This window comes from Bombus bifarius, unplaced genomic scaffold (assembly GCF_011952205.1).
Source record: "Bombus bifarius isolate JDL3187 unplaced genomic scaffold, Bbif_JDL3187 scf7180000008321, whole genome shotgun sequence".
NCBI lineage: Eukaryota > Metazoa > Arthropoda > Insecta > Hymenoptera > Apidae > Bombus > Bombus bifarius.
Genome location: NW_022884591.1, coordinates 301,430 through 323,276, shown reverse-complemented (window position 1 = coordinate 323,276; position 21,847 = coordinate 301,430). Strand labels below are relative to the sequence as shown.

At 37.2% G+C, this 21,847-nt stretch overlaps 1 protein-coding gene across 7 annotated transcripts in view; it reads left to right on the top strand.

The window, feature by feature from the left end:
- Window positions 1–21,847, top strand: part of LOC117212564 (ABC transporter G family member 22) — a 270,995-nt gene that overhangs the window by 221,142 nt on the left and 28,006 nt on the right. For all 7 annotated transcript variants that reach the window (XM_033457461.1, XM_033457460.1, XM_033457465.1 and 4 more), the window contains 3 exons: window positions 7,693–7,853; window positions 11,803–11,972; window positions 21,509–21,614. In XM_033457461.1, the coding sequence (XP_033313352.1) occupies window positions 7,693–7,853; window positions 11,803–11,972; window positions 21,509–21,614 (437 nt within the window). The remainder of the gene's footprint in view (window positions 1–7,692; window positions 7,854–11,802; window positions 11,973–21,508; window positions 21,615–21,847) is intronic.

Genomic DNA, 21,847 nt, shown 5'->3' with positions numbered 1-21,847 from the left:
ATGACAGGCTTTGTGAAGATTAATAGAGAGCTCGGTCGAAGGTTGAGACGATGGTGAAGAGATTCGCGAAATTTCTTCGCACTTGCGGATACCAATGGAATTTATTTGGAATTTAGTCGAAGGTCGCGTGTTTGAAAGTTGTTTCGCTAAGTTGCTAAAAGTTGAGATTAGTTGTAGAATGTTGTTGGGGTTACGATTCATTTTCCGTGAATTGAAATAAGCTTTTGGGTGTTAAGTAAGTATTCAATATTGACAGACTTTGTGAAGATTAGTAGAGAGTTTGATCGAAGGTTGAAACTGTGGAGAACAGGCTTGTGGAATTTCTTTACGAAATATAATTCGAGATATTGTTTCGATTGCAAGCTGCTTCGAAAATTGGTTTGAAAATTGAATACTATTGGATTAATACAGGGTTCCATCGAAGGTTTGTGAAGTTTCTTTTCATTCGAGATATTGATGGAATTTATATAAAATTTTGTCGGAAGTTTTTTTTTTTATTTTTGGTTTGAAAGTTGGTTTGAAAATTAATTTGTTGCACAGAGCTTGTGATTGGTTCTGGAACGTTACTGGTATTAATTTTTAGTGGATCGTGAATAGTGTTTGAGTGTTAATTATTTAGAAATTGCAGGGTTTGTAAAAAGTTAATAAACAATTCGATCAAATGTTAAAATGACGATGAAAAGATTCGCGGAGTTTTTATGGAATTATAATTTAATCGAAATGGTTTCCAATTTGAGAGTTGTTTTAAAATGGACGTTGTTAAACAATTTTTGATGAATTGAAATAAACTTCCCGTGTGTTAATTAATTATAAAGGTAGATCGATCGAAGGTTAGAACGGTGGTGAAACGGTTCGTGAAATTTGTTCGATATTCGAGACATTCGTAGAATTTCTTTCCAAAAATTGTTCGAGTATTGAATTTCCGAGTTTTTGAAATATTCGAATTTAAAGCTTGAATTGAAAAGAAAGCATTCAATAGTTCATGTACAACAAACAGAATTTCTATAGAAAATTCAGCATTTAGCTGAGAGTATTATATTACATTTCACGTAAACTGAATGTAACTTAATACGAATTCGTATTTTCCCAGCAAAGAATCTTTAACCTTTACGCAAACGAGCTATACTAAAGCACGTGGTTATACGCGATAGAATGGCACTAAGAATTTCAAAGAATTTTCCTAGCAATAATAAATATTTCTCAGCTAATTAATCTCGCGTCAAACATGCAAACACAAAATTCTGATCGAACGTGTAACGTTTCATCGTAATGGCAAAGCATAGAAACTGCTAGGTTTTTAATTAAACATTCCAACTACGTATCTCTAATTGGAGGTCGTTGACGTGTTTACGCGAAACATGATTAAAGGTCCTCTATCTGAAAAATTCGCGACTGAAATTCCATCTAGTGCAGGTGTAGAAATTACCAACAGTACGATATTATTGATGTTTACTAGGAAATACTCAAGTTACTCGTATACAGCTTCTTCACTATCATAAGCAGCGTCGTGTTTCGTCAGTTTATCTACATACAAATAATGCCATTATATAAACGCTTTGTCAGGATGCTATAAGAATTTTGTGTTAATTATTTTAGATCATTTGAAAATACCGTAGAATAGTTCTACTGTTCTATAAAGAATCCAAAAAAATTGCACTCTATTAAAACGTTTAATATTCGATAATTTGATTAGAAATAGCAAAAGAACGCTAGAAGGATACTACTACGTAAAATGCTATAAAGTATCAATAAGACACTAACATTATATAACATCGATAACACTGTGTGGCTAACCACGTAACATTAATTCTACTGTAAAAATTCCCATCGCTAATTTTAAGAAGAATTATTCAAAATATCAAAACATTTTTAGGAAAAATACCAAAACATTAAATTCTATGAGATATAGAATAATAATAACGAAGAGAGAAAAATTCTCCACTTCGACTCGTCGTTCCGCTATTTTACTAGAAACAACTCGTGATAACCCGAAACGTTTTCCAGAAGAATTTCGATGGGAACGATTCACTTCCCTCTTACGACGCGGCTTTCCTATTCTCCTTGGAAATCCATTGGAAAGTCGCGAGATTGATTCCGCTTATATGGGCTGGCGCGAGTGAAGATGTTCGCCGGCCGCCTTAATTGACGGCTCTGGCTTTATTCGATGGCGCGTGCAGCTTTCGAACGGCCTTGCAGAAACCGTTTTCCCGTCCCTGATCGCCTCGCAAAACATCCAGCCCCGACTGAAAGCCGATCGGATCGAAAGCTGTTCTCTCATCGCGTTTCTCGTCGTTTCACGGGGATTTCTATGAGTCCGATCTGGTTATACTGGTTCCTCCTTCGTTGGAGAATTATTTTCGAGAAGTACGAGGAACAGGGTTGCCGTGGAATTTTTCCAACTGACGTAGTGTCATAGCTTTGCTTCGAAATGTGTTTGAAATGTGAGGAACGTGGATGGTTTTGAAGAATCGAAGAGACATAAAAGCAGAAGTTGGTGGCTGTACCGGTTACGTCGATCGTCGATTCTTCGTTGGAATATTATTTTCCATTACGAAAGGAGAGGGTTTCCTTGGAATTTTTCGAATCGATGCAACGCCAGGTTTGCTTTGCGAGGCAGACAATGATCTTTGACGGAAGAATTTCAAATTGATGGACGTACCGGATAGACGATGCATGTAACAATGCGGTTACATTGAATCTTCTCTTGTTAGAAAATTATTTACGAGCAAGGGAATCGATGCAGCGAGTGGGTTTGCTTTGAAAAGATTTTTGAAATGCGAGCAGAACAATGGTTTTTCGTCGAAAAATTTCAAACGGAGAATGATGGATGTAGTTTGGAAGATGCTTAAAGTATAGAAAACGCAAGGTTGTTGTGATTCTTTGAAAATTCCTGGGAAATTAGTTTCGTACGCGGTGGAAAAAGATCCTTTGAATTATTTGATTCTTGAAATCTTTAAAGATTCTTGAAAAAGTCAACTAATCAAGCTAATGTAACATTATCGCGATTTCCGATGGAATTTTCGATAGAAAAGAGTAAGACGAATGCTATGTTTTCTATTCTATTAAATTTTATATAAATTTCTATTAATCAGAAACTAGAAAAATTAATTATTCAGAGAACTTATAAGTTACATCGGGTTTACGATGAATCTATTTCCTCGTTAAAAGGCATTACTTACGATTTAAAAGCAATTGAAATTGATACGAGAAAAGTTTGGATTGCCCTCTCGCAGGAAGAATTTCGATCCAACGAACCGAGTGCACGCTTTCTCGTCTTCGAAATCGTTCAACTTCCACTTCCAAGTAATTTTGCATCGAAATGAATCGTCGTAAAACAATCGAGGTTGCCTCGAACGGAAGTTCAGTTTACCGTCTTGCACGGAGAATTTTAATGAAAGAACCTGCTATTACGTTGCCTTTTAAAACAATCATAAAACTATTTAAATTGACTTTAGAGCTAATTTTACTACTTGGAATTTCAAATAAATGTCATTCCTAATCCATGTCCTAATTTCATTTTCTAGAGCTGCCTCTTCATTAATCCTTTTACTTATCTTACAAAAGGTGACATTTTACCAATTATTAAAACTATCGAAGCTATTTTCAATTATCAACTTGATTAAAGCCGATTATTTCCGATTATTAAAATTATCAAAACTTTTGCAATTATTACAATTGTCCAGAATAATTAAACCTACTCCCAATTATATCCAATTTATTACAAGTAACAAGGTGTGTTTCTAAATACGCTAAAAAAGCTTATTATTTAATTTAGTATTTTTATTTAAAAAAAGATAAAAAAAAGGTATTATTTAAATTATTAAAATCATTTATTGGGAATTTTTTCAATCGCCAAAAACGTTCGATTCGATGATAGGACAGGATCGTAGAATGATCGAGACTTAATTTGTCAACTTGATAGGAATTTTAATTAAAGAAACGTCGATCGAACGGCCGATTCTCTCAGTTTTTCCTCTCATCGACTTTTTCCCTCAAACGAAATTGAACTTTTACTCGATACAACTATTACGCCATGCAGTTTGACAACATAATTGAGATTAATACGAAGACCGCGCAATTTCTTCCCTGTACGAGTACGATCATATTAATCGAGAGAAAAACGCGAAATGATCGTTCCTCTTTGATCGTCCAGTCTTTTCTTTCTTCCAGGAAGACCAACCGAGCGCTTGCGAAACCGATATATCGTTTTATTGAACGTGTTCTCCCAGACGATGGTCGTTAAAGTTCTTCCCAAGTCGATGTAATTGAAATCGACACGAAATAATTTTGATTACCATCGTTAATGGCGGATAATTATCGACAGTTTCTTGCCAATTCAACGTCATTCACCGTTTTCAACGCGATTAAATTAACACGTTTCTATTTAGATGTCGAACTAGGAGCATTCGTTAACCAGTTGGTTTCTTAATCAGATATCTCTTTAGACACAAAGAATTACGCGAAATTAATGACAGGGAAGTAAGCAGATTTAGCTAGATTGATCTTAACTTTTGTAAATCGACGATGGCGTAATGTGTTTGTAATGCAAGTGAAAGGGTCGCATAGGATGAGTAAGTTCTTAATTGTAGAATAGAAATGTTAATCGTAGGATTTGTAGGATTTTTTTTTTTTTTTTTATAATTATTGCATCACGGATGTTCAAACAAATTCGTAATTTCGCGAATATGATTTTTAGGAAATTGTAACATGGAGATTTATTTTAGCTGATGAATAGATTGGATATTGTATTATATGTATTGTAAATATCGAATTTTTGCAAAATTTAGCAGCTTTAAATCTTCTATAAATACATAAACATTTGATCTGATAACAATATTTTTATAACAACTTTCGCGATATGATATCGCATATAATGTTGGAACCTTTAAATTGTATACTTTTCATTCTTTTCTAATTTGTCTATTATACCGAACAATTTACTGTGTATACCGTGTACATTTTTGCACGCTTAAATGCATAAATATCCATGATCCACCAATTAGTGATCGATGTCTAACAATTATCAAATTGTACGATCTTCAAAAATTTGAAAAATAAAGAGGGCTAATGAAAAGCAAAGCAACGTTATAAATCGATCTCTCTTTCGAAAGTAGCAATAATAATACAAAGATAGGAATTCTTAATACAAAACTGTTAGTAATAAAAGTTCTACATGAAAAATATATTTCAAATATCATAGCATTCTAATCGTGTCTGTATTTTATAAATATTTATTTATTTTCATTTTGTATGTTGTTAAATTCCTCTTTTTTTTTATCTTTAAGATATAGTTTCGCCTTTTTTAGGCAGACAAAAATTAGGTACATCTGCATGTAATTTCCTCTAAGCCACATGACGTTACAAGTGCCTAACAGATTAATCAATTTCACGTCGAAAACGTTTTTTATCAAAGAACCTACAGAGGCACAGCTGTTTTACGTGTCCTCCTAAGCATCTCTTTCTTGCCTTTCTCTTCGACGAACATCGTGACACGTTGCGAAACGAACTTTTTGCCAGCCGCAACTGGATGATCCCCGTTTTTGCGCTCGTTGAAATCTCCGCTGGTTTATTTTGAAATAAACTGAATTTTCATTTCGATTACACGTGCAGAATCACGGCGAACGTTTCTCGTGAAAATCGCACACTATTTCTCGCTTAGTCTCCACCGAATAATTTCCCAAGCTAAATATCTGCTTTATTTATTGTTATATGAAAAAGCTTCTCGTGATAGGGTTGCTCCATTAAAAATAATTTTTTATTACCGTCACTCTTTATACGAGATTTTGATATCATTATAGCCAGATCTCTATATCTTATTTTCCGATATCTTCGAAGTGCGTGAAAAACAAATTCAACGATATTGATAACTATACCGTCATTGTTATATCCATTGCCATCATTCGATCTCGAGATATTCGCGCGTAAAAATTGAAATTAAAACTTGCAGCGCGTTTATTCTAATTTTTATATCCAGACACGAATGTGCGAATCGATGAGCCGAGCTTTATTCTACTCTCTGTTCCACCTTTTCGAACAATTAAAATCCTTAATATTGGGTTGCGGATTTTGTCAATACCACCTAATGACAAAATCCGCAATCACTTAGTTGCCAACTCAATAATTCTCAAAACTTCTAACAACCCTATCGTCTCACAAATCGATCAACGTACAATTTTCTCGTTTACTAAAGAAGATCGTTGTCAGATTCACGCAAGTCGCTATTCTTCGTTTCGTCGAATAATCGTAACAGTGTGTGGCTACGTAAGACGTTAAGAATCGTATAGCAACGGAGAATAAGTTCGCTCAGAATCGACCAGTTTAACAGTGAATTTATGGTTTTACAGTGCCTGTAGTAGATCTGGTTCTAGTACACACAGGTTGCAGATATCGCGTCAGCAGGCGATTTAATGTTAAACACTGGAAGCACGTTAGACGCTTGAAAGTTATGGAACAGCGTAGCTTAAAAGCCACTTTATCTGGAAACGTACTAAACGTGGTTCGGACCTTTGTTACCGGTCGCCATTCAATTTGATTTGTTATTTTAGATTGCTCAATGTAATAATGGTCGTACGTCTGAATGTACTGCGAACGATGGAAAGTACTCGGATAGGAAGGAGAAGGAGGTTATTCCGATGAGGCAGAGGACGAGGAACGTGTAGGAAATTTCATTTGAAAGCGAGCCAGATCTTGTTCGACGCGGTCTGATTCGTGGCGTAACGCGTGTCGGTCTTTAATTACTGTCGCGAAATAGCTCCGATGGCACGTCATTGTTATTATGAAGCCGAGCGTTTGTCAGACGGTTGCTCTGGCAGCTGGTCGGTTCGCTAAAAGGTTTCGAAATCCTCTCCGATTGTATGTCAGAAACAAACTTCGTCTTCAAATGACAGAATTTGTCCGAATTACGCATTAAACTGTATAGAAAAGACGTCGAAAACTACCGAAAATTTTCTATGACTAACTGTGTCAGTGACGATGAAAGTGATTTCGATCGAGTACACATTTTATATAAAAATTCTCGCATATTGATCGATATGACGTTCAAGAAACGGAGAATTCGACTTCCTTTAGTTTCAGACTTACGCTATATTTCATAATTAATTTAATTTCGTAACAAATTAATTAGAATTCTGTTAATCTCCACTTCTCCACTGAACCGTGCATTACGTTAATATGAATCGTCAAGTACTCGCATCTACTTTGATAGAAATGTTCATTTATCAAATCTATCTCGATACAAACTTCAATACGTAATATCCATGTATTTCAAAAAACTTCGTCTTTTAGAAAATTGCTGCGATTAAAAATTTCAATCAACGCCTCGATACAAAAACCATACGTTTCTACGTGATTCATGCGAAGTATATCAAACAGGTAACTGTATATAGAAGACGACAAAAAGTATTGCGTGAAAATGACGAACAAACGGATTAACGTGACGAACAAGTAAATAGAAAGAAATTCGAAACGACGAAGACAAGGTACATCGAAGAAGCGAGCTCGTCGATTAAATAAATCCTTCGGGAAACTTTCCCTACGACCCAGACACATCGACGAGCACGAACCAATCCTGTAGAGAGACATCTCCGCCAATTTTCCAATGGAAGATCAACAAAGGAAATTAGATCTCTATCTTTGAAATCGAAACGAATGAAACTAGAGCATTTCGATCGAACCTTCTATCGTTTGTTGCAGAGTGGAAAGCTCAGCGTTGCAGTTGGTGTACCCGCTGGATTCTCGTCCGGTGCAGCTAATCTTCCGGGGGTTGCAGGTGGTCAAGGAGAAACGAGCCCTCCTCCGAGATGTCTCGGGCGTTGTTAAACCTGGCGAACTTTTGGCCGTCATGGGCCCCTCAGGTAACGTACATTCATATTATTAACAAATTGATATTAACCCCTTTATAATGTAAACTTGCATGAACTTGGTTGCATCGACTGTCTGATAGAAAAGTTTCTAAAAGCTATATGTATCTATATTTTCATTATACGAATTTTCTTTACCATCGTGCGTCAAGTTTAGACGTAGTTCGACGTCAAGTTAGAAATTAAGTTGGTAGACTGAGGGATGGATGAGGGTTAAGAATACTCCACCCTCTGGTCTCCGATCCCCTAAATCGGAATAATCCTTCAATCTCCCGACAGATTGGTTGTACGAAAGCTGGCAGCAATGGTTTCTCTTCTTCGCAGAATTGATTTAGCGATTGATCGAGAGATAAAGCAAATCTTCGTTGGTAGAGGTTTAGGAATTTTCTCTGCGGTTTAAGGGATTTAAGAGTTAAAAATGATTCTACGAATCGGTAGGATGTCATTTATTTCGTGTTATCGAATCTCCCTCTATCGATGGATTGTGTAAATTTTACTTCCTAAAGAGGATGGATGTTTTATTAACGTTCAGGATTTAGTTTATCGAATTGAGTTTCTGGTTGATGAAATTCTTTGTTAAAATCTGCGGCTTATTTTTTAAACAGTCTTCCGATATAAAGATATGTGCAATGTAATGATTTTTCATGTGGAAATTATTTTTTGACGTTTTAACGTGCAACTGTATCGTCGGTTCAATTATTCTAGTACGTGTTGTTATTTTTACATCGGACTAAATTCATCCATGTCGCGTCTTTGCCCTTTCCATCGCTTGAAAAGTAAACTCATAGGACGATCGTGACGCGACATGCATATTTATCGCGACGTAGAACGATCAGCGCAATTTTTCGGCCAGAGAAAAATTTCGTTCGCCTCGTTTAGACTAATTGACCGTTTGTTTCGTAGCGATTCTCGCGAATGCTGATGACCCGATCGGGTTTCCGTGGCCCCCTATTGGACAATTTCGTGGCAGTTTGCGTCATTCGTTTATTTCGCGGCCTCTGCTTCAGCCATTTCGCGCTCGTAACTCGTCCTCCCCCTTTGCTTCTATTTGAGAACTTGTGTGCACGTTCGCCATATTTCGCAACGTTCATCAACGATGCCTTTAGCTACCGAGGACAAGGTTGGAATTAAGAGACAAATTAATGGAGTTCATATTCTTCATATTATATTTGGAAGTTCCAGAATATATATTTAGCAAGCATTGTAGAACTTCGACCAACCCTCTCTGAGTTCTGATTAAAATGATCAAAAGTCGTAAAAAAGGACTTGGATCCCAATTCCTTTTTATGACAAAAATTGCTCGTTGTTGCAAATGATGTAGAGAGACGTGTTTCTTTTCTTGTGAATATTTTAACTCATTTTCGTTTATTTCAGTAATTGGAATATACAGGGTGGTTGGTAACTGGTGGTACAAGCGGAAAGGGGATGATTCTACGCGAAAAAAGAAGTCGACAATATAGAATAAAAATTTTTCGTTCGAGGCTTTGTTTTCGAGAAAATCGACTTTGAATTTTCGCTCGGTACGCGTGCGGTACGTTATAACGGATCTCACTGTATATCGTTGTCTCGATGGAAAAATTAAAAAAACAAAATTATTCTATAATATTATAATATAATATAATATAATATATAATGTAATATAAATATAATACAGTGAGATCCGTTATAACGTACCGCACGCGTACCGAGCGAAAATTCAAAGTCGATTTTCGCGAAAACAAAGCCTCAAACGAAAAATTTTTATTCTATATTTTCCACTTCTTTTTTCGCGTAGAATCACCCCCTTTCCGCTTGTACCACCAGTTATCAACCACCCTGTATTTTAGAACAGGCCATTCACAAACCAGTGTCGGGGTTTATATTTCTGTCCAGTACGCGTTATGAAATTCATTGTGAAATTCATCGTACGCTATTACAAAATATATTTATTTATACAAAATATAATTATACAAAAATACAAAAATATATTTATTTATTTACTAACAAATAATGAACAGATTCCAAATATATATAATACGATACTTGCCAGATCGGATCTCTGCTTGCACCATATTTCTTTTATCCTCCTCACAGAAATTCGAATATGCAAAAACATCGATCGATATATACATAGGATTTGGTAACAAACAAAAAACTGAAATTCACCCTCCGCTAACAATGAATCGGTCTAATCGGTCCAATGATCGATGTATGCTACGTAGCGGTAAACGAAAAACTGAAATTCACGCTGCTCCAATAATAAATCGAAATCAATCAGAATCTGGAAAAGAAGATCACCGCTCTTTGTATTCACCACGCGTCGAATGATGTCTGATCGCTATCCTGAGGGTAAATTCACGGCGGTTCTTCTATGTTTAAACGCGACAAGGATCGCTGGCTACGCGAGTATCGTGCCTTGGTAACGAGCGATACGCTGGCGCGATATTTATCGCGAGATTCGTCGTTTCTCCCCTTGATATTCGTTTAACAAGCCGCAAGCCCGCGTGTACGGGGCACGCGAGTACAAATCATCCGTGCACTCCGGCCGTTTCACGGTTTGTCGTTAACGTCGCCGGTCGAACCGAACGCGCCAAGCGTATTTCCACGTCGGACATCGTATATCTTGGCCGAATGGCGACGATTCTAGGAATAAAATCTACTATTCCGACCCTCGGCACGCTGCTTGTTCAAGACTTAAGCATTCAATGGGCGAACCTCGTCCAGTCGGATTACATACATTTTACCCTTTCGATATCGCATACGCTTTCCTGTCACGAAAGACTATGTTGCTTTATGTAGGTTTTCGGTTTCCTCGGTTGGTAATTGGTGTCAGTGATTTTCAGCTGGTTTCTTGGTTTATTTATGCTTGGTATTTCTAATGCAGCCATTCGTGCACGATTTTATGAAATAAGAGGAAGAGAGGGAAATATTTTCGATTGTTAATTGGTGTCGGTGGTTTTAAGTTAGCTGCCTCTGTTTATTCACCGAGCTATGTGATGTGTAGAATTGTGTGAAAGAAGAAGGAAGGAAGGAAGGAGGAGGGGCAGATAGATCAGTTAGTTTCTTGATTTATCGAGACTTGGAATTTTTCTGGTAAGATTTTGTTAAAGGAAAAAGAGAAAGAGGAATTTTCTCATTCGGTGATTTTAAATTAGTTTCTTCGTTAACGTCAAGTTGGCGAGATTTATTGTTAATGAAGCTAGGATTTGTGTGATATTTTGTGCAATAAAAGGGAAGAAGAAAGAATGAGGAATTTTCTTCAGTTTGCTAATTAGTGTCAGCGTTTTTCAGTTAGTTTCGTGGTTTATTTAAGTTGGCCATTTTTAACGAAGCTGGGATTTCTGTAAAATATTATGTGTTACATATTATGAAATAGAGAAGCAGGGATGAAAACATTTTTTTTAGTCGCTAATTGGTGCCAGTAATTTTCAGCCAGTTTCTTGGTTTATCCAAGTTGAGCATTTTTAATGACGCCAGAATTTCTGTACAATTTTGTGAAATAAAAAGGAAGGTGGAAGAGTGAGAAATTTTTTCAATTGCCAGTTGATGTCGATGGTTCTAAGTTAGTTTCCTCGTTCATTTAAGCTCGACGATTTTGTGTAAAATTTTGCGAAACAAAAAGGAGAGATTTTGTCAATTGTAAGCTACTTTCTCGAGTTGTTTAAATTTGATTTATTATTCAAATTTCGTACAACGAGAAGAAAGGCTGGGTGAAATGGTGAAAAATACGAATAGATGATACATATAACGAAATTTAAGAAATAAATGAACTTGATCCAAAGACAGTTTGCTTCTTGAGATTAAAGGATTAATGTCATCCGATTATACAAGAATTAAAATTCAAATAGTTTGCGCATTAAATTTTGGTACAATATAAGTGAGATATATTTGATATGATATAAGAGTAACATTTCCTGAACGTCTGTCCTTCCGATAAATGTAAATGTTGATTTTATTTGAACAGGTTGCGGCAAAACGACGTTATTGAACTGCCTGTCAGGCCGTGTAGGCGTGGACGGGGGTGAAATCTGGCTGAATCGTGAAAGGCTGACGAAAAGATGGCGTAGAAGAATCTGTTACGTGCAACAGCAGGACGTTTTCTTTCCCGATCTCACATTACGACAGACTCTCGAGGTCAGTCTACTACCTTTTATCTTTCTGAACAATCGCGTCTCACACGGAATTAGTCGATTTACTTCAACGCATTAACAAAATTTATTAACACGTCTATAGAATATCAGGGAATATTGAAAAACGAACAAATTGATTTGTTCAATCAGTGAGAAAGTACTTTTACCACGGTAATTTCGTATGGAATTACTCTTCTTGTAATAAAAAAAATTGCTACACTCGCAGAAAATATATTTTAATGCACGTACAAAATAGCAAAGAATGTAAAAGTGGACGAATTTATCGGTTCGATCGATCGGAAAATATTTGTACCATAGTAATTTCATATAGAATTAAGCTCTTTGTTTCGAAATGTTATCTCCTTCGTAGAAAATATACCAATACGTTTACAGAATACTATGTCATATAAAAATGAACGAATCTATGGGTTTAATCGGTGAGAAATTATTATTATGACAGTAGTAGCTTGGCGCATTTTGTTAAAAAAAAAAAATTGATACTTTCGTAGAAAACGTGTTATAAAATGAAAATATAGAAGCGAAGGAATTTATCAGTTTAATCAGTCAGAAATGCTCGTTTCGTGCTTTCGAATGTATTTCATAGAACATAGAAGCATAAAGATGACTATCTAATCGAATGTAGTTGCGATCGTTCCGTGAGAAATAGGGAAAGAATCGAAGCAAAAGAGAAAAGCTTTGATATTTATATACATTTATATATTGTGTTCGTAGCGAAATCTTTCCTCGTAAAAGCGAGCAATTTCCATAAAACCGATCTTATCAAATGGCAAAAGTCTAAATATTTCCCTCGGCATAATAATGTAGCGGACCGATAAATTCCAACGATCACTCCATCGAACGATAAAACCGATGGAACGAGTTCCCATTAAACGAAGCCCAAAGATCCCTGTCATAAAACCCATCGAATTTGCATTCGTGTACGCGATTACGAAAAAAATGCCGGACCTTTTCTTTAGGCTCTGAACGTGTCATAAAACAATAGATAATAAAAAAAGAAGAGGTATTTATCCTCCAAATTATAACGAAATTCGATTCGATCGTGTGTTCCATGGAGTATATTTAAATTCGACTAAATAAATTTCATTAATCCTATACTAATTAATAGTACGAAATCTAATGTAAATCGGCTAAATTAGCGCGAAATAATTTCGATTCTTGCGATAGTAGAATAGTAGAACGAGGAAATTATTTCATTAAAGTGTCTTATAATTTGACGTAAAAGTTTACTCCTGTCGTTAACAACAAGGATAAAGAATTCGTTTCTCAGATCTAATTTCTTATAAATTCATTCAATCGTACATTAATACTACATCGGACGTTGATTACTGTACTGTTCTATGCTAATTGATTCTTAGCGTTCTTATTTACGGCGAAATAATGATTCTTGAAAATGTTACATTCAATTCATTCACGTTATCTTTCTTTGTATCGTTCGATTCATTTATATAGAGAATATATAAAATAATAACTGTTCTACAGCGATGAAAACTAGTCATGTAGTCGTCAAGATAATATCGTACGGAATATCCATAGTTCATTATAATTGAATAGAAATTAATCAGAATACAGCAAATTAAATATCCATTCCCAGACAAATAAACATAATATGAATAATACTTTAATTAGAAGACTTTAGAAAAGAGTACTCGTATCTAACTTAAATATTATAATATAATAGTATAACATAAATAATATAGAAACAATATAAATAACGCTTAGAAAGCGATATTTGTAATATTTATTTAGCAATATTTAAAAGCAATTTTCCGATACATCGATATTTTAACGTAAACGACGATACAAGTACCTCGTCAGAAAATAAAACATGAATCTTCATTATATATATATATTTATCAAAGAATATATACACCAAAAAAACAAGGATCAAAGTGAATTAATAATCGACAAATAATCTTGTTACCGTCGGAAGAAAGAAACGCTCCGATGGCAGAGAAACTCGTAAATCGTCCACATTTACCGCCAGACGAGCGCAAGTAGAAACAGAGAGACATAGTCAGACACGCTAGACAAGATCGGCCGATTCCGGGGCCGACTGGCGAAATAGGAAGCGGCTGATTCTGGCCCGCGGTGTTTCCCTGTTTTCCAGGAAAATCGGCACGCTGCGTGCGTGCCAAGTTCCGCGCGAAATTTATGAAGGCTTCGCGACAGAAAATTAGGAGGACACCTCGGGCGCGGGATCGCCTGGAATGCGGGCTACAAGCCAACCAACCAACCGTTGCATTCTCGCGGATTTAACACGCTAGGAAGGTGTCGCAATCGTCCATTAGCGAATTGATTCAATTTATTGGGCATTTTAGATTTTAGACTGTCACAGCGAATGTTCGAATCGACGATACGTATATTTGTTATTCTTCGGATTTCAATCGCGTTATTAGTAGCTACGTTGCGCTTTGTTTGGACGTTTCATTTTCAAGTTTGGTCCGAACAAGTGAACTGGAATGTTCACGAAATTAGACACATAAATTTATTGCGTTTCACTTTAGCGAGATACTCTTTCAAATTAGAAACACTTTCCTGTGTTACGAATTACAGCGAAGCAAGTTTGCTGATGCTTCTTACTTTTTACAGTACAAATAAGGAATTCTTAAAAGATGTTTCATGGAAATTACCATACTCCTTGGATCGTCGAAATAATGGTATAGCGGTTGGTTGTAACCTTTTAAATTTATTTGTCGAACTATTTAAATTTATTTGTTTTATCGTCAAACTTATTAACATCGTATAAGAGAAATTGTGTCAGTTTTGGTCGGGAAATTTTCACGAAAGAGAATATACCACTAACCAACTGGATTTTTGAAAATGACCTAACTACAGTAGCTAGTGGAATAAGTAATTACCGTTTAATTCTTCGCGAACCAACCAATTAACCTTAATAAACTCTGTCCTCCTCATAATCTACGTAACAAAACAGTCACGTAAAATTTCCCCAGCGCAGAAACGACGAAAATTCTTAATTCTATCGTTAGAGGACGATCTAGAACGACTAATATTTCGTTCTTCAAACGATCGAGCGATCGGTCTTCATAAACGCGACGTTGATCCCTTTGCGCTTCAAACAACGAAACTGCCAAAAATAAAATTTCTTTAAGCACAGAAACGAAGATAGATATACGTCATACGTGTCGAAGAAACATTCACGGTGGCAAGTACGTACGTAAGTACTCGAGAAACACATGTGTGTGACACACGAAACCGATCCAACGGGACGTTGGCCTCTCGATTATGGCAAGGGAGACAGGAGTTGCCCCGTGACAAATAGAGGGTGGTAGGAAGAAAAAAGAGATAAAGAGAGGTGAAGAAAGAGAGAGAGAGAGAGAGAGAGTTGTGGTGACGTCATAACTCGGTCAGTGAACCGCCGAGCGCGTGTCTTACGTGTTTCAAAAACATTCGGCGCCGTCTCCCTACGTGCATAATACGCTTAAAGCAACCGCTGCCATCGTTTATCTCGCTCCTTTTTTTACCTTCTCCGATTCTCTTACTTTGTCGTGTCACGTTGTTTTCGTTCACGGGCTCGTATTTCTTCCTCCTCGTGCCTTTCTCTCGCCGTCAACGTATCCCTGTCACCGTACTTACAATTATGGACGCGCCTTTACGCCGACTCTCCGCGTTTTCTCCTCCTCCTCCTCCTCCACCTACTCCTCGTAGATATTTTAGCCGATTGTTCAACGAAGATAATCGAGAAACAAAAACAAACGCAATTTAGTAAGGTCTTCATTTTTGTGTCGTTTTGGCTCGTAGAAGAATTTTAAAATTTTGCATCAGCTTGTCGTTTTCGGATATTCTGTGTATCGCCGATCTCATAGAAAGCTGTCTTGAATGGGACCAGTCGCCTCTTTATTGAACTCAACTTTGTCAAATTCTGCTCTGTCGTTCTAATCTTTTATCGTATTTTCTATAATAGTATCGTATTAAAATATTATTCATAAGATCGAACAGCTTTACCAATGGTACCGATGGAACCAAACTGATTTCAGTTTTCCAGACGAAAGTGGAAAACTACATATTTGATTACAACTTCCATCCTTCGTTTCCTAGAATTCAAACCAACTAGAAATAATTCGTTTAATTATGTGAATCGCGTGGAGCTAATCCTCGACTCGCCTTGTCTGCTTAAGGAGTCGAACAGGCCTGAATCCTACAACATTCTACATTTTGTCCCCTTGACTCCGTCATCCTCCTCTCGAAACGTCCCATTGTTCTCTTGTTCGAAATCTTTTTCCTGGATATTTATAAAATCGATACTCTATAGATCGATCGAAAAGCTATTGAACGAATGGTTCGATCACCTCTCACTTTCCCTTTTCTCCGCGTGGAGCGTGATGGCCGACACGTCGCCGTCGTTCTATGGAAACCAGCCGGCGGAGATGACGTTCACGGTCGTGCTCCGTTCTGGAGCAGTCCAGTTTCCTGCTGGCCGAGAGACGACCGCTATACCCGCAGCGAAATATCGTCGGCCGCCACTTTCTCTCTCCGCATAACGGATCCTCTTGTGTAACGGACTCCCAGCCGTCGAGAAAATGGCACGTTCGTCCGCGTTGCCCGCCGCGGCCAAGGCAGGGTGTGTCGACCGAGCCGACATCCACCTTAAGCCGCGTGCACACGAGAATAATTCAAAAATAATCTGACCACGCGCGATGAACTAACTACAACGTGACTAAGGAAAAATTCGATTTTACAAGCCGTTTATCTTGTATCCGTGAGAAATTGGAAAGTGCAAAACAATGAAAATGCACTTGATACGCGAAAATGTATCAATGTCCGACGTCGATGGTAACGCAACTAAAAAGAATGTAGAGATTTTCAAAGTTTACAGGGAAATCATTTTCAACGGCGGTGTAAGGCTGACTTAACGCAAGATACGCCACTATTCGCGAAAGCAGTACAACTTTCCGCCTACAGCGTCACGAAAGAACCGAAGATCAACCGATAGTGTGAAACTAGGGCCATGGCGGTATAAGTAATAATTTTACCCTCTGACGCAAAAGTGATGCAATTATAAATATAGCGTTCTACATAATAAAGATAGAAACATAATGTAGACCTTCTGTTCAATAAGCCATGCAAAGTAAGATACACACTTGTTACGATATAACTGATATGTATGGAAAAATCGTTTTAGTTGCGTTGGTGGGAATGTGAATTCGCATAAATATCGGTGTAATAATTATTACAATTTTCGTACAATACGTATGAAAATAGCGAGTTTGTGTTTTCTTTTTATTTGCAATTGATAAATTAATAAATGAATAGACTGGATGCCTTTGATAAAATTAACACATGCGCAACGGAGCGGGTTCGCACAATATGCCGCTGCTGGTGACGCCAGCAAATTGGCAGAATTTTACGAAAAAGACTTGTGAACGCGAACATGTGCGCGTCATATATATAGAGAGCATAGAGCGCGTATAGAGAAAAACGGCAGCCGTGTGTTAATATTACGTATGCTTATTTTATTTAAGTCATAGCATTTTTAATTATAGTTGTTCAGTTGTTTGTTAATTACAGTTGTAATATTGTTGTTGATATAGTATACTCGTACTCAGGTATTTATTAAGGGTCGTTTGCTTCAGAGTAAAAATTAGAAGAATTTTTGTTCTCTTTTCTTGAATACTGAAAGAAAATTGAGACAGATATCGATAAAAATAGATTATTGTATTTTTTTTCTTTTGAATGATAGTACCATAGTTTCCTTACGACTTTTAAAAAATAGCACACTAATATCAATGGAAAAAACAATTAATGTATGTTCTGACACAACAATTGCGATACTAGCAGATCCAGTACGTACACACAGTCGATCTAAACTAGAACAAATATTTTATTACATTCTCACAGCTTTCTCTCGTAACAGATTTTTCTAAAACACCATTTCTCCCTATATATTATTCAATTTTTCGAAAGAAAGGGTAAACCGTTACCATTTCTCTCTGGTCGTTTTTACGTTTCCTAAAGGAAAAAGCGAACGATCAAAGTTTCCTTAATTGAATCCCCGTACATAGTCGTGGACGCATTAATCAAACCGTTTCCGACGTAATATCCGCGATAATAATATCCGCGAGTGCTGTTCCAGTGGCCGTGTAAATTTTCGCGAGCAACACGTCGATCACCAAGAGATGAGAATCGAGTTTCCTTTCATTAAGCCTAATGCTTAATGGTTTCGTTCGAGCGGAATTTCAAATAGGCGGCTAGGAAACAATGGGCTGTTTAATTGGCTGCTTTACATTGATTTAAGTTAACCAACCGCGTCGACCGCCATTATCGGCAGTTTCATATAGTTGCGCATACTTTCGTCGAATGATTAAGTGGAACTATTAATCAGGCACATAATAGAATTTTAAAAGCCCACCAGCGAGCCATCGAACGCCTGATTCCAGCCTTCCATTCGAGCAGAAATATGAGTCAACGAGGCTAAGGAACGATCGATTTTATTTATCGTTGGGCCTTAGCGATCGAAAATTATTCCAACTATCGTATTCCATGTAAGCGTTTCCTTTCGAAAACGTTTCTATCGTAGTGGAATTATATTTTGTACTCGGTAACTTGCGCACGTATTTATCTACGTAGTAATAAAGAAACATATAGACACGTGTATGTACATAAAAGTCTATCAAGTTACTAAGGTATTTGTGTAAAACATTTATAGATACGATCATCAACAATGTAGATAGAACACGAAATTGTTCGTGCATTCTACGAAAGAGTTATTCTTACTCAAATTAATCTGCTATATTAATCTTCGTATAAAATTATACTTACTCAACAATAAATATCTGGTAGTAAAATGTATTCTGTATAAACATTGAAACACGTAAGGGGCTATAAGTTACGTTAATGTTAGGGCTATATATTTTGTTAATATTTCATGGAAGCGTTTGTCCTCTCGGTATCGAGTACGGAATATACTAACTTTCCTACGAAATTTGGTAGAATTTTATTTTAGTCAAAATAGCCTTGTTACGTGATGCACGAAGGCTTCCTAAACTGACTGTATACAAGTTTTCCTGTTATCGGGATATTTTTATTTATTTGAAGGGTTCGTAGGATGAAAAAGTGATGTAAATGTACCTTCTGCCAAATATGAAACATACTGAACACAGAGTTTAATTTTGGTGCACCTTTTCTCCGAGTTTCCTATTCGTCAACCTTTATCCTGCATAATTAAACCTCCTAAACTATCTATAGAAAGCGTCTCTTCAAAAAAGAAACACAATGTCCCTTAATTTCCAATTTTGATCACACAGCTAACCTGGTTCTGCCTTTATTGAATTTCTAATTCCCTTCAAGGAATGTGTTTTCGAAACACGACATGACCAACAAGTCAAACCCTACAAAAATTCTACTGCACGAATTAGACTTAAGAACGAAAGATAAGGTATAATAAAAAAAAATCTAATATAACTGGACGTCGCTTGAAACTCCAGTACATGGAAAATAAAACAAACAGCTTGGAATTCATTTTGTTTTCGGTTGGTGAATTTCTCGAATTCCAGGACAGAATCCAGGAAAAATTTCAAACGACGTTCATGAAAGAATTCCAAAGGCGGCAGAGGCGGCGCGTTTCCCTTCGATACTAACACGCTTGTCCTCGCGTGTCCCCGAATTATCGAATGCACGTGAACGCGTTTCAAGACGAGGAAAGTTCATGCGCTACGTGCAGAATCGCGCAAGACCGATGGTGGATGGATTTCCTGATCGAGCTGTCGAAGGTGTAGCTCGTTACAACCTGACACATGACACGTAGCTTCCTCCTTCTCTGCGAAGTTCGCAGTTCCTTCGTTGCATAATTCGTGTGTTGTCTAATTGGCAAGTTGATGGTAAGATGGTCGTTGGAACAGCGTTTCTGGTTTTCGCTTCAGATCTTCCCATTTCGCTCGTTGAGCACAAACGTTGCTTCGAAGAAACGTTTTCTTTGTTTTAATAAATTTGCGTTATTATTAAATTCGATTTTTTAATATTGTGATCTGCAGTTACGCTAAGTTGTTATGCCGAGATCGTCAGTGGGACAGTGTTTCTGGTTTTCGATTCTGATTTTCCTGTTTAACTCGTTAAGCACAAATGTTGCGTCGAAGCAACGTCTTACTTGCTTTAACGAACTCGTATTCTCGAATTCGACTTTTGATACTGCGGTTAGCAGTTACGCCAAGTAGACAGTGGTTATACTTTCGTAGCTACGTATTTCTTTACTCGTTTATATTTTACAATTTCTCGAAGTTGTAAAAGGTTGGAGTATTAACTTGGAAAAGTTGGATACACCCTCCAAAGAGATAACAATTTTAGGTCGAACTTTCTGTTTAACTCGTTAAGCACAAATGTTGCGCCAAGGCGACGCTTTACTTGTTTTAATATAAACTTGTTTTATTGAATTCGATTTTTAATATTGCGGTTAGTAGTGTGCTACTTTTCTAAGTATTTCTTTCTCGTTTACGTATTATTATTTTATGGACTTTTAAAAAGTTGCAACGTTAACTTCAAAGGACCTTCAAAGGATTAACGGGTTTAAGGAACTGTCCTCGAATCATTGAAACTCTTTCTCCAGTCAATTTCACCAAAAAGGAAAAAACCCGATAGATACAAAGAACTACTTTAGAATTATCAAAATAATCCATTGATATCCAAACCCATCGATCTTTAAAGAATCCAGAATAACAAACCACTGAAATTCTTCCTGCAAAGATCCTAAATTTCATCAACCCCCCCAAAATATCAAAAATACTCAGGAACCAAATCGATTGAAAATAACCAAGAAGCCAGTAAATCCAAAGAATCACCTACGCATTAATCGACGAAATAGCCTATTCATCCAAACCCATCGATCTTCAAAAAATTCAAGATAACCAAAGGATGCTTCTCGAACCATTGAAATTCCCTCTTCCCACGAACGTGTCTTTAAGAAGTTAAAAACGATCAGAGATCCAGCAAACGGAAGAAAATCGTTCAAACGACCAAAATTCTCTCTTCATCTACCGAACCTACCAACCTGAAAGACTTTCAAAAGCTTGAAAGAATCTACAGAAAGACGAGGCTAGGAAACAAAGCGACGACCCATCCGGATCGAAAAATGGCTTGTTGGGTGGGTTTCGCAAGGAACGTAACGGCTGCTGCAGCACGTTATCGTAATTGATTTAACGATCGCGATTACGAGCGGACCGGTGCATCCCCGGGGGTACGTGTCAGATGGTAATAATAGACACAAAGTGGGCTGGATGTTACGAAACGGAAATGCACGTCCACGCCGCCGGCTTTTGCTTACATTGCTGTTTAATGCGTAAACGGGGCCGTGGCTTGGGTTAAAAGGCGGTCTCAACTTTCCGTAAAATCCGCCACGATACCGATCTTCCTTCTCATCGTTCCTATCTACCGTTTTCTGTTGCACGCTTTCGCCGATTTAATCGTCGATCCGACATTTTTCTCTTCTTTCTCTTCTTACTTCTTTTTTTTTCTTTTTTGATATTTTTTGTTTCTTTCGATCTGACAGTTCTTGTTGTTCGTGTGTTTCAGTACCAGGCGAGGCTCAGGCTTCCGGACACGTTCTCGCACTCCCAGAAGATGCAGTGCGTGGATCATATCATCGAGGTCCTCGACCTCGCCGCCTGCCAAGACACCAGTGAGTATAGATCGGACACGATCGACGGATCGTGCCAAGCCCCTGCGGTCGTTCTCTACGTGGCGGCCTGCTTTTGCGCGCCACGGTGTCTCACTTTATTGCATTTTTCTTCTTTCACCTTCGTTCGATCGTTTTATCTTTTTATTTGGTCGTTTGAAAAGACTTACGATATTGGATTGGATTGCACACGAAATGATTATATCGAATTTTCGTGTTTGACCATCGTATTGAGG